The 13,860-nt window shown below is 35.2% G+C and overlaps 2 protein-coding genes across 2 annotated transcripts; both read right to left on the bottom strand.

Annotated features, from left to right (window-relative positions):
* Positions 1 to 9,255: 9,255 nt before the first annotated feature.
* Positions 9,256 to 9,735, bottom strand: LOC146148381 (transmembrane protein 254-like). Its single transcript, XM_083388026.1, has one exon. It carries the CDS (start codon positions 9,733 to 9,735, stop codon positions 9,256 to 9,258), a length of 480 nt encoding a protein of 159 aa, XP_083244152.1.
* A 5-nt stretch (positions 9,736 to 9,740) lies between these two features.
* Positions 9,741 to 13,177, bottom strand: LOC146148380 (uncharacterized). Its single transcript, XM_083387841.1, has 7 exons — positions 12,977 to 13,177; positions 12,232 to 12,352; positions 12,002 to 12,082; positions 11,198 to 11,322; positions 11,005 to 11,117; positions 10,846 to 10,931; positions 9,741 to 10,610 (listed from the first exon to the last, which is right to left on the bottom strand). Exons 1-7 carry the CDS (start codon positions 13,111 to 13,113, stop codon positions 10,431 to 10,433), a joined length of 843 nt encoding a protein of 280 aa, XP_083243967.1. The 5' UTR covers positions 13,114 to 13,177; the 3' UTR covers positions 9,741 to 10,430.
* Positions 13,178 to 13,860: the final 683 nt, after the last annotated feature.

Raw genomic sequence — 13,860 nt, 5'->3', positions numbered from 1 at the left:
AGTAAGCGATCCTCTTGTGGTAGCTTCATTCTCAACAGGACTGACTACAACCGACACAAATTCTATTAATTGTGAACAAGCATGACAAATATTAAAAAGGTTTACGTTGAAAAAAACGGTTCTCTTCAAGCGACTTATTGTTCTTGCTGAAAGAGATAGAGACATCGAAATACAATTTAAATATGAGATGACACCTGTTCCATCATCTTTGTTTAGGGTGGACAAGTTAATGAGAAAACAGAAAAATCTAAATTTGGTCGCATGTTCACGTTATAGACGGTGGTTGGTTTTTACTTCACATATCGTGGAACAACTAGAGGAATTCCTTCTCAATCGCAGTAACAAATCATCGCACAGACCAGGGGTCGGCAACCTACGGCCCGCCGCCTCTTAGACACGAGTCCATTTCACATACTTTTTGACTATTTTAACTAGGTAAGTGCAAAAATTTTCTCGCTTCGCGCGAATTATCTTTCTACGTCCGGTTTGTTTACGTTTTCACTTAGATCACCGCTTCTTTACCGTTGCGCCATGAAAGGCAGCCAAGTGGGGCACGGAAAACGTATTCGAAATTTCGAACATATATTTTTTAACATTTTTTTTTATTTTTGGCAATGTAATAAAAACTTGAAAGAAATTTAAAAGAAATGCCGGTATACCCAAAGAAAATCGCGCTCTCTTCGCTCGCCAGGTGTGTCTTGACTTAAAAGGTTAACAAACACTGAGCTGGATAAACTTTACATGTTATCGCGTTTCTTCAAAGCAGTTATATTACACTTTTTATTAGTAGTATGGATGACGACGTGAGAACTCGAATTTTAAACCAAACAAGCGTTTATTTTGCGCTTTACGTCACACTTTACTGCCTCTGTAAGTGTAATTAAATACGTTTTAAGTGCAAAAACTATCCAAGGCCCGCCTGATTCACAGTAGTTCTAACATGAAAATAACACAATTCTTAGTTATCATTTTGTGCGGCCCGCACGTTTTGGCCCGCGACTAGAAAAAGGTTGCCGACCCCTAGCACAGACTGTCTGAAGGTGGTCTTAATGCCTAACAAGTGATAACGTATTATGATATATAAAGCCCAGAGCTTTGATGTACTTGGTACTTGCTTGATTTTCTCAATTGTTCTATTTACTGTATCGATATACTAAGACTAAACATTTTCGTCTCGTGTCATCATTGTACGATTAACAGCTGCATTCGCTAAAAAAATGGACTCGGAAAGATTTTGAATATGCAGCTCCCTTTAACATATGAGTGACAGTATGCGGGCCATATAAAAGGCCAAGTAGGCTACATCTTCCAAACCTTAACCCGCCATTATAAGTTGAATACAACACAAAAAGCTCTGTAGGAGATGAAATCCTCCGAGTCTGACGACAACTGGCAGTTGCCTTTCTTTAACTATCTGGATTTGCCCTTTTTTCTCAAGAAAACTGAATGGTCCTCCGAGGACGCCCAAAAATGCCCAAAATGTTTCAAGTTAGTTGCTTATAGTTTCAACAAAAGTTTTAGGCGAGACTTGGTATTTATTTCCCAAATAATACTGTAGCCACGAAACATGCTGAAATCGCCCAATAAGTTCTACGTTCTTCATGGCTGTTACAAACTTGCGCCAGAAAAATTGCAACCGTACCTCACATGTAAAAAGGCCAATTAATAAAGCTAAGGTGTGTGATTATTTACTTAAAAACGTAGAATTTTACATCGTCACTTATAACTCTTTTCGTAGCAAAATGTCCTCTTTTTGGGTGCTGAAAATTTGGTAGCCCTATTAATATCAATGTGCTATAAATGCAAAGCAGGAAACCAATGCAGCCATAACAAATTAAATTGCAGAAAGTACTTTATACCAGTGTTTCTTAAACTGGTGATTGGTTCACCCCAGGGTGAATGAACGTTCAGGAACATCCTATAGTCACTAATAAACAAATTTCTGAAGTAAATCGACTACAACTGTTGTTTTTTTTTTGTTTTTTTGTTTATTTCTTATTGTAATAGTTAAGTTGGTTTGCACTGTAAGTTAGGCCTACCCTATGTCCTCTTTTCTTGAGAAAACTGAATGGTCCCCCAAGGTCGCTCAAAAATGTTCAAATGTCCTCTTTTTAGCATTTCGAGTTAGTTACTTATACTTTTAACAAGACGTTTAAGCTAGGGGGGCTCCAAGCAATTCGTAGGCCAAGCTTTAACATTAAAACAGTTAAAAAAAATTGCTTTGTTGAGCACAAAGTCTCTTTGAGTGCCATAGCATGTTTTCATTTCATCGACCGCCCTATTTAATTATAATTTTTCTAATTTATAGATAAACGATTAAACTCATCAACCGTTTGAACTATTTTTTATTCATGTTTTATACAATTGGATAACAGGATAGCAACAGGGGACGAAATGCCTTACGAAAAGCCTCCTGATTTAACAGTTTATCGCCAATTCAACCAATTAAATCCAATTTTTGCTTGCGCTTCGCGCGACCGACAACATGTTGTACTATCTTTAAGTTGTCTCAGTGATATTTCATTGAAAATGCCGAATTTCATTTCTTAGGGGGTGTGCAAGGCATAGAAAAATTGCCAAAGGGGCCGCTGCTGAAAAAAGGTGTGGATAGGGCACGTATTTCTCAAACGTATCAGTTCTATTTTCGTTTTACTTGCAGGCAAAAAAATGTCCCCTTTTTGGGTGCTAAAAATATGGTAGCCCTAGTATAAGTACAACAATTCGGTGAATTTGTTTGGTGCTTTTGTTGCTTTATATTTCTGGACTCGAAAAATCGTAGATTTGCAATGGTAAAACTTAGCTTGAGTAGATCCTAACAAAAATCGAAACAATCTAAGTCATTTTGTGCTGTTATATATAGACGAGATAGAGAGATAGATGCTAGGGGTGAACAAAACTAAAAAAGAAGCACTGCTTTATACCATGCGTTACTGTATGTGGCTATTGCAGTGGTAACTGTTCCAACAGTAAAGAGACCTACGATAGTGATGAGGATTGTTCGGCTGATCGGACTTAATATAATTGTAAAATTAACTGGCGCTTGGCTTTGTTTATTAGTGAGTGTATTGCCCTTTGGTGTTAGTTGACCGAAATTTAGAAATTACCCTAATTAGTCGATGCTGTATAATATTAATCCAGTGACTGAATGGCCGTTTGTCAAAATATTTTTTTAGAAATAATGTATATGTAATTCTTACACCCCTCAAAATAAATAGCAGAAATGTTCAAAAACGTGAAAAACACAGTGGCAACCACTGAGTGTAGCCTACTTCTTAATGACCTATTTCGGTTCCTTAAACCCTTAAAACATATACTTTAACACCATAATAACTTTCATAAATGATGTAGAAGCTGAGATATGAGCAAAAACCTGTATTTTATGGCGGCCATTTTGAAAATCCAAAATGGGGACTTTCCCCAGGCCGGATAAGCTGGAACTTTTTTTTGGTTGATATGTAGGCCCGAACTAATACAAATCCATTAGGAAACACTTGTTTCTAATTTTTTTTAAGAGAAAGTGAAAAATAGGGATACTATATGTCTTATCCCAAGGATGTCCAACCTGCGGCCCGCCTGATGTTTACGTGCGGCCCACCACTTAACCTCACTTTCATTAGCAAAACAATTGTTTGGACTATCATCAAAACATGTAGAGCGCGCAGTATTTGAATTGGACCTAATCTTATATTTTTTTTTCTGAGACTACAATCGAGTCCAATGTCGCATTTTAACATCCATCGAACACTTGTGCACCCAGCATTTTTAAGCAAGGTGTGTGTTTTTCTAAATGTGTGTTTTTGCGGACCGTTTTAAGGAAATATATCAGCCTAAAGGTGTCGTACCATGGTTTGATACAGCATGTAAACTCAATTCTTTGAGCTTCGCGCAATAAGGTCGAGATCGCAAAATATTACTTGCATATTTGCGCACGAGTTCACTCACGAAGACCAGGTGTTTATAAGTTAAGTTGTTTGATGACGTCACGATATGACGAAACTTATTACGTCACCCCTTTGATTTAATAGGTTTTGCCGCCCATCGAAATTTCTAAAGTGGCAATGCGGCCCAATCTGTTGAAAGGTTGGTCATCCCTGTCCTAGCGCATTTCGTTGAAATCGGTTTAGCCTAAAGGAGCCGTGCGTCTTATCGTACCCTTTAAAACGAACGTTTAAGAAACTTAAACTATAGAAAGGCGTTTTTGCACGTTTACAAGGTTTTCAGTCTTTTCAATATAGAATTCGTTACGTTTTGACTTAATTTGGTGACGTCATTCCTGAAAATTGTTTCATGCCCCTTGAAATCCTAGATCCATCCCAGATCAGTCCCTTGCGAAGGTATTGGTACAATCTAAAGCCAAACTGAAATAACAGTTTCAGCCATAGTTTGCTGTTAATTTTGTCTACCTTAAACTATGATTTCTTAAAACAACAACAATGTTGTATCATGTAATCGTACTGCAAGTTTGGCCTATAGTTGAGGCCGAGGTCGTGAGTTCGAACCTCATTGCAGGCTAGTTGTTTTTGTAGCCTGCCTTGCTTGCATCATTGATCAACAGATTCGGTCTGCGATAGCTTTCGGTGTGTTTAGCGTACCGTAGGTATTTATATACAAAAATAGTGCTTGACATACGACATGTATTAAAATCCACGCACAGATATAGTTGTCAACTTCTCAAACAAATGATTTCCAGCCGTTTTCGACATTTGTTTACCACTTTGAATCCGATAGGTGCTATGTGGATCCTATGTGACATGGTTCTTATTATCTGCCTCTTGTTTACTGCACTGCGATAAATTGTGACAGAAATAAATAGTTTAAACTATAAGTAATGCAGCATACGATAGTAAAAACAGTTTTCGCGATAAAAAATAATAAACAATTACGAAAGTATTAGAACGATGTAGTAATTTTAAACTCTTTGCATCAAAAAAAAAAAAAATTTTGCATTAGTAGTATAGCTTTAATAAAAACAACAAATCACTAACACCAATGATGTCTTATTAATTGCTTAATCGCTTTTATTATTTAAGCCGCGAAGTATTTCGATCGAAAAATATCCCAGTAGTAATGTCTGCAGAAACCATTTAATGAGGGTTACAGTGTCACTGATGCCCGCCCTTCTTGCTAGTTTCAATGACGTCACTGCTTCGTAGAAATGGCCAACAAGAAGTGCGTGGTAGATTATTTGTACGGTCACTGGGTAAGTATACGCAATCAGACGGTAGAACCAACCAATTGGACCTAAGGACTGATCAGGAACAGTTTGTGGACTGTAACATCCAAGGTGTAACATAACAAAAAGGGCGATGACCAAAACCCAAATAAGTGGATTGGGGCTTTTGAAGTATTTTGAGTCCACATTTTTTTCCATATCTTCCACAAACTTGGCACGCGATTTATCTACTGTAGTCTTAAAAAAACAATTTCAAAATATTGTGAGATTAAATCCATCAAAACAAAATACATGATACCGGTACTAATAAGGCTATGCCGAACTCTTATTGGGCGAGATATTAGTTGTTGCAATAGTATGAAAGCGATGCTGTTATCTGCTTTACGTGGCACAATGTTAACTACATAAAAAGCAAGCATTTTTTAAATATGCTTTATTTGTTTTTATTATGTCTAGCTTTAGTCTATTTTTATATAATCGTTTTAGCCCGATATGACGTTGCGTGCGTCTTATAGCATCCTTCGAAAATGAAGGTTTTGCAACTTAAGCTCTAGATGCTAGTATCAAATTTAGATGTAACTTTGTGACGTCACGTAAAACTATTTTTTTTTCTTTTCACACTCTTGCCTGACATGTATGAAAATTCGCAGAGGGAAAGATAATTTTTGCAAACACTTTGCAAAGGCTATTTATACTGCAAACATATGGTACATAAAAAATACCGAGCTGCGCTCTTGCAGATCGACATACTGCCGTGCAAAAACGTTAAAAGCAATTATACCAGTGTTTTAATTGACTTTTATTCCAATGCTATTCAGGTTTTATTAGTAAGCCTACTTGAGATATAGTTGGATTTACACTTTGGATAACATATACCAGTAGTAGGTATCCTACGTTTATCTATCCATTGGCATCTTTTTGCCTCATTTTTTTCCTTTATAAATTAAAAGCATGATGAATAATCAAACCATTGTGAGTGTTCGGTAAATTAGTTATTAATACGATATCGCGACCTTACTAGCCAACATTATCAAACCTTCAAAACTATGATTACGTTTCACAAAATTTATTTTTTACCAGCCGGTAGTCGCAAAAGCACAAGACCACTGACATTCAAAACTAAATTAAAAAATTACCACTTTATATTATACAATATCTCCACAACCCTTTTTTACTTTTTTTAATATATACTGGTTTGTAGCGAGAAGCGAAATAACTAATCTTTTAACGAAACACATTGCTTAAAACATATTTTGAACCTCAGAAAATACACAACTTAATCTGCTTAGTGGGACTAGCAAGTTAAAATAACGTCAACTTAACGACCGGAAAAGCTGTGGCGCATCCCTTTTTTTCAGCCCCGGCATCAAATAGCATGACATGACAAGCATGGAATTATCGAGGTGGCAACACTACTTTCCTAACTTGATAAGCTACAAGACAACAAAATGCTGAGTTAGCAGTTAGCACAGTAGGCTACTTCTTGGCGTGAAATGAATTTATATTACTTTAATTCATGGCATTAAACGTCCAAATAAAGAATTTTGTAGCCTAACCTTTTTTGTGCATTTTTGTTGGAACTTATGTTCCATTAAATAATGATTTTAATGTTACCTAAAAATGTATTGGTGCTTTGGAATTTTTTACAATTAATGCATATTTTATATTTGGTTAGGGTGAGTCTGTGGAGCAGGGTTTCTTAAACGTGTCCCTCGCTCCACGAAAGTCGGGGCCACTGTATACAAATAGGAAAATTTGCTCAAGAAGCAAGGCACACAATTTCGTCTGATTTATTAGAAGAATAAAATGTAGGGGAAAGCGGGAAGAAAACGGACCCCTCACTTTTCTTAATGACGAAAATTCAGTGACTATATCGTCGAAAAAACGTTTGTGGACAAAAAACAGAATAATTCGATTTTGGACAAACCAGCAGCGAGGGGAGAAAATGTGATTTGGGCAACTTGATATAAGGATAGTAGGGTACAGTTTAATTACCGTATGTGATTTTTTCAAATAAAGGTTAATAGTACTTTTTTGCTAAATAGTTTGTAGATAAGTGTGTTATAATTAATCCGAGGCAGTTGTACTTCTTAAGTTTAGAGATTCTACTGAAAACAGGTTTTCATGCGATGCATAACGTTGGGGTTATACGGATGCCGGAACAAGGCAAAACGGACCCCCACAAGGTAGTCCGTTATTATTAGTGTAACTCAACTTAAAACTCTATTGTTTTTTATCAGCCTTTCAGTAAGACATTGTGGAACAGGAATACATTGCTTAAAATGTCACTATTTTATGTTTAGATCAGTTTTGTAGAAAGACCAAACAATAATAAATTTTAAATGTATTACAAGATCTGTTGTAAAAAAGGTCGAATAAAACTGTTTTAATAGGCTACTTATGAGTTGGTATATATTGATGCAATGCTACTTACGCATAGTCCTATTTTTTTTTGTACCGGTACCGTATATTTTGTACCACTTTTGTAAAATATTTTTAACTTATAAGGCGCCACGTACACCATTACTTGAATCATGACGTCACATACGCGTTGTGACAAAACTTAAAAAATGTTATGCGCCCCTTAAACAAAAAACCTTGAAACACCATTTTCACACAACAATAAAAGGCGATTTAATTATCTTTTATTAGTGGGGTCAGTTTGGCCCCGTATAAAAATCGACAAAAAAGGTGTATTTATTCAGACGGTAGGCTATTCCTCTTTCAGTTATTGTTTGTCGGCATAGGAGTAAAACTTTTACCATAGAGCATCGACCTTTCCCTAACTGATTAGCCTAAAATATTTTTTGTAAAACTCATAAAATAGCATTTCTCCCCTAGACCTATAGGGTGTCCGTTTCGCCCAGCCTTCCCCTACTAATATACAGTGTATATTGTACACCAGCAAAAATGTGAGGAACGATGCAATCCTTTTCAGGGAGTCGAACCGGTTTAGGTTCAATTTTTTCCGAACCTGAACCGTTTTTTGTAAGATTTTAAGGGGCCGAACCGGAACTGAACCGAATATTTTGAAAAAAACAGAACTTAACCGAACCCGAACCTGTCATAAAAAGCGGTTCACTCCAGCATGACGTCACAACCTTTATTTTACAGAATCAAGTAATGCCATGTTAGAAATTTTATTTTTAAAAATGAATACAGATTAAATAAATGTTGATTATTTATTTTTTAGATATTTCAACGTCACGTAACTCTACATTTATTGACCCACATTTTCATCTCAAATTGCATCCGAACAGGAACTTTATGAATCGGTTTTAAAATAACCACGGTCAAACCGGAACTTTTAGATTGCTCAAAACCAAAACCGGAATTGAACCGGATTCCAAAAAAATCCTTGAGCCCGAACCGAATCAGAACCGGAAAAGTCAAACGGTTCGACTCCCTGATCCTTTTTACAACTTAATTGTTATAGATACTTCGGTGCAAGATCGAAATCTGAAACTTAAAGGGTAAATCCATGCTAAAAAGGGTTTGTCGAATTGTCCGCTGGCCAGTTTTTATGGTAAAACGGGCCCGGGTCTGGTCAGAGGGACTTGGTTTGACTTACCGGAGTTGGATTTTTTATACCTGGTTTTAACCTCTTGTTGTGCTTACAAGAGCACTGCGGGCCTGTGTGTTATGTAAGGCACAACCTCTATCTATATGGTCCATGCGGTTTGCTGTTTAGTCACGGGACTAGTGTATTTTATGTAAATGTACGAACGAGATAAAACTGCATAAATAAATTACAAGCGTTTGTAACATAATATATAATGCTATTGGGCACCCCAACGAAAATCTTTAATAAACAATGTTTAAATCTAAAAGATGGGCAAACCCTCGAATATTTAATTCCAAGGTGCATGTGTTTAGTTGATCGGCCAACCATAATTTAAACCAATGTAATTCACATGCCATAGCCGAAAATTGAGACCACCGAAGTTAATATCGCAGATATTTTTTTGTCGCCTTTTAAGAAAACTTTTATTGCACGTTTAAAAATAAAGTGTTTTATAATATGCCACTTAAAAAGTGGAAAAAACTTCGAGGTAAAATAATTAAGTTGAGTTTGAGTACTTTCAATCCTTTTTGCTGTTTAAAGCAATAAGAAAATGAAGCGAGGGAAATCCAAGTAGCGTAGTTTGAAGCAACCACATTAGCCGGGTTGTTGTGTCGGTGATACCGGCGTTGGCAGTTAAGCGAAGAGACAGCAGTCCTTCCAATATGTGGACAGCAACAGCAGGATAGTATATCAGTTTAATGCCGAGTGGATATGTGTACACCAGCAACCGGTAAAGCGCACCAACAGGTCCCATGTATTGGTCGGGTACAGTGCTGGGACTGTAGCAGCCCAAATGGCATAATGTCATACCAGCAATTATCACCACCCAATAAAACGGATGAGGTGACTTGAAGTAAGTCGAATCCATCAGTTCAGTTTTCTTGACCAGATTGACTCTATCTGCACATTTAGCAAGCGCAACATGCGACTTACACTGCCTAATAATTCTGAAAAATATAAGACAGCATAATGAAGCATACTTGTTGTTTTTACGCATTTTACCAGTATTCGAATTTAAACCATTTGACACATTTTGTTATAACTTAGGGTTGTAACACTTTTCAATAACGGGCCAGATAAGTTTATAAACAAAAAATAATGGCAAACTCTTGTAACTGTACAAATTACCGGTAGCACAGAAGAAAATAAAAAACAATCGCTTGTGTATCACCTAACAAACTGCGAATGGTACCAGTAAAACAGTCTGAAGTTATAGAATCATTTTTTACATTTTACTCCGCTGCCAGCTTCGTTACAAAGTGCACGCTATGATGCAACAACGTGGACAGGGGTATGACCGATCTTACTAATGATTGGTGTGAAGTAGTGCAAGGTCGAAATACCAATTACTTCGGTAAAACAACAACATACGATAATAGTTATGAAAACCTGACGAATTTGGGCCGTTTGAAAAGTTCCGCCGGCCGGATTCTAGCCTGTTAGTCGTAATTTGCACGGCTCTGTACTAGAACTAATCGTCAGACAAAATGGTAACGATGAACCATTTCCAATAAGTGAACATATTAGGTTTTGCAACATTACGGTACAATTAGGCTGTTCATCTGAATGTCTCGACCTCCAATCTCCAGTACTACTCCTCAACATGGCGAAACACATTGATGATCTCCTATGTTCTATCAACTTGGCAGAAAATTAATTTATAAATCTATTTGTGTCACTTGATCAATCCTGCTAAAGGATATCTTCTTTTATTTCACTTTCTTGTTGGACATTGTCTTCCCAATCAAGGTCTTCAACCTCAAAATGTTTTGTGGTTCCTTCCGGATGTGAGTAGACTGTTGGCACAGATACAGCAGGTGCCAGCCCATACTTTTTCAGGAGTCTTTCAGCCATTATAGCTGCTTGTTGTTGCTACAATACAATGCATTGTAGGTTATTTAGTTAATAGGTAAACATAACAGAACTAAACTACGGATAAGTGATTGATGTCAACGCAGCCCAAGAGATTTCAAACATCACTACATGCCAGATTTGTATTATTATTTTTTTATTTACAGACAACACTTATAAACAGCAACTGACTGTTTTGTCGAGAAATTAAAAATTGAAATAACAAAATAAATATATATTTACATAGATTTCAAACCTTTTCTTTTTCCTGTTGCTGAACATGAAGGCTTCTGCATTCATCATAAGATATCATCATAGTAGTTTTTGACAACTGTCCTGTAGCTGTTTTCAAATTATAACCACTTTAAACATATTGACAATTCAAAAAAATTAGTGTTATAATTACTGTACTGACCCTTGTAATTTGTGGTTAATATTTCATCAAGTTCAGAAGATGTGTTCTGAATCTTTGTACTTTGTAAGGAATGATTGTGGGAATCAAGATTTACCTTTGGTTTGTTATCTTGTCTGCAATTAAGTAAACTAAATAAATTGGATTTCATGCAAATATAGCAATTTCCATTTAGTTTTCAGTATTTAAAACAAACCTGTTCAAGACAAACTTAGACTTTTTTGGTTTTGAGACTGCAGTTTTTACAACATCATAAAACGGTCCTTCATGAATAACTAAATCCCCAAATCCTTTTTCAATTACAACTAATTCACCATCTTTCTGTAAATAACAATTTTGATCTGTTAAAAGCAAACATTATCTTAACAATACTCAAAAATCTTTATATAAAATAGTTTTCCTAAATAGAAGTATATAACGGTTTACAATGCATATAAGTACAATAGGCACTCTTCAGGTTGCTGTCAGATGCTAATGAAATGTAATGGAAGAATCGGTGTTGTAGACAACTCATTTTGAAATGACTCAAATCCCAGTCAAGTCGTTTGTAAATAACTTTTCGAATAAATAACAAATTGAGCCCCAGCCCAAGCCATTAGTTGCCCAAATAAAGTCCCAGTCAATTTAGAATTAGAGAAAGTTAACTCCAAGTCAAGTCCCGTCATAAAAATTAAACATGCCACTATAAAAATTTGATAAAGACAACCGATTATATCAGCATTAACTAGATTAAAAAATAACAAAAAACATATAGCAAGTAAAACTTTCGATACACAAAAACTTATATATATAACCTGATTTTATATAAAGTGCTTAATGAAAACACTTCATTTTAACTCAAGTCATTTATACAAAAGACAAAAGTCAAGTCAAGTGATGCCAAAGTCATTTTTCATGAAATAAGTTAAATCAAGTCACTTAAAAACAGCCGCAAGTCAAAGTCATTACAACACTTATAGTATGAATAACCCACAACTTAACTTGTCATATCGCTACATACCACACATCTTTCAGGTGTAGTATTTGGTATGCCCTTGGTTGATAAAACTGTTTCAACATCCATTACAACTTCCACATTCTCCTATGAAACGAAATAAGAGTCTTTATAATTTTGGTTGCGATGTTGGGTTTTATCTACATAATATAATGCTAGTTTATTTATATGTTATAACTCGCAAGAACTAAATTCAAGTAAAACATAGCAAAAAATTGATGGCACTTTTTACAAACCTGATTTTCTGCTGACTCTGATTTAATAGTTTTGCCATCAATAATGCTTATTTGTTTTTTAATTTGATCAACCAACTTTCGAACTTTGTAGCCTTCATCTGGAAGATTTGCAATGAATGTTCTGAAAAGAATGATACAGAAAAATAAAGCAAAGGTTAGGGTACTATAAAAAAACATTTTAAATATGTGCACAGTATCTAACCTTACTATTTACTTGTTTAGCCAAGATATATATAACACAGGCGCCAAACGTGGGTGTGCAGAGCGCATCAATGAGGCTCATGTAAAACAAATACAAGCATTTAAAAAATACGGGTATGCCACAAAAAAAATGTCTTGAGGTATGGTACAACTTTGCTAGCAAGTAAAAACTAAACAGCGTTATAATTTGTTTTGATTTGATTTTGTTTATGGTGACATCATAGTTAACAACTTGAATACAAGTAAGTGTGTCATGGAATAGTTATATTTTATGAAGGGTGCCTTTTGGCTAAGACCATTCTTTGTTGTTTGTAATCCCCACTATATGTTGTCCTTTTTTAAGAGGGGGATTTGCGATTTATTATGGGAGACACAGCGCATTGTTTCAATAATAATATACGGAAGCAATAACAGTTTCCCAAAAACAGTTAAGATTTGTTGATGATAACTGACAAGAAAGTATTTTGTACTAATTTCAAAAAATGACCCGACGTTTTAAAAGTTCGGCGCCTATGGTATATAATATTATTAATTATTATCATACTTGTTAGAAAGGATTTTTTCCTGTCGCTCCAGTAAATCAACAAGTTCCATCCGGTTGGTGACATTTTGAATGTTGATTGGTTTCTTGTTGAAATCCGAGGAAGCAACCGATGAAAATATCTCATGGCAATGTTCCATTTTAGTGAATTTTCAACAAAAACTAAATTATCCAGAAGAAAATATCATAAAAGCTTCGTAGACAATATCTAGTGCCTCATCACTTTTTATTATATTTTAGTAGTATTTTTTACAAATCTAATACAATTTAGAGAAATGCTGTCACACCACTTGATTGTGGCATTTGTTTTCAATATGTTTTAACAAGTATACAAAGCACAAACAAACTAACTTCTTGTAAGTAATAAATTACATGATCAACTATCTTTATGAGAAAAAAAGCAATCTGAGATCATGCAAAGCATAAAATGTAACAAAAATTCAATATCTACAACTTTTACACAAATAACAACATCTCATGAAAATATTGATTTTTGTAAAATAATGATTCTTATACCTCTAATAATAATTTCAGGCACTCTAAAATATTTTATACTGTTTGCATCAAAGCTTGGCACTGGTCTGGAATCCTACCACTTTTTTACAGTAACAAACAAGTTGACAAATTTGAAATTGCTAGGAATAAATGAATAGGGAAGAAAAAATATAATAATAATACTTGTCCGAGCCAAAGCCAAACCCAAACCTGATTTACATAAGTCACTTGAAAATTGCCTAAGTGAAATTCAAAGTAATTAAGGATATGTTAACACAATAACACTTACTATCAATTTTTTCTACTGAAAGTTGTGAAATACATTTACACGTTATATTTTGCGAAGCAAACACTAAAAACTAACTAAAATATAAGTAGAAAACTGTGTTCGT

This window comes from Ascidiella aspersa, chromosome 4 (genome assembly GCF_963924565.1).
Source record: "Ascidiella aspersa chromosome 4, kaAscAspe10.2, whole genome shotgun sequence".
Classification (NCBI taxonomy): Eukaryota; Metazoa; Chordata; class Ascidiacea; order Phlebobranchia; family Ascidiidae; genus Ascidiella; species Ascidiella aspersa.
Note: the sequence above shows the minus strand (reverse complement) of the source record. Positions and strands in the feature narration are given on the sequence as shown.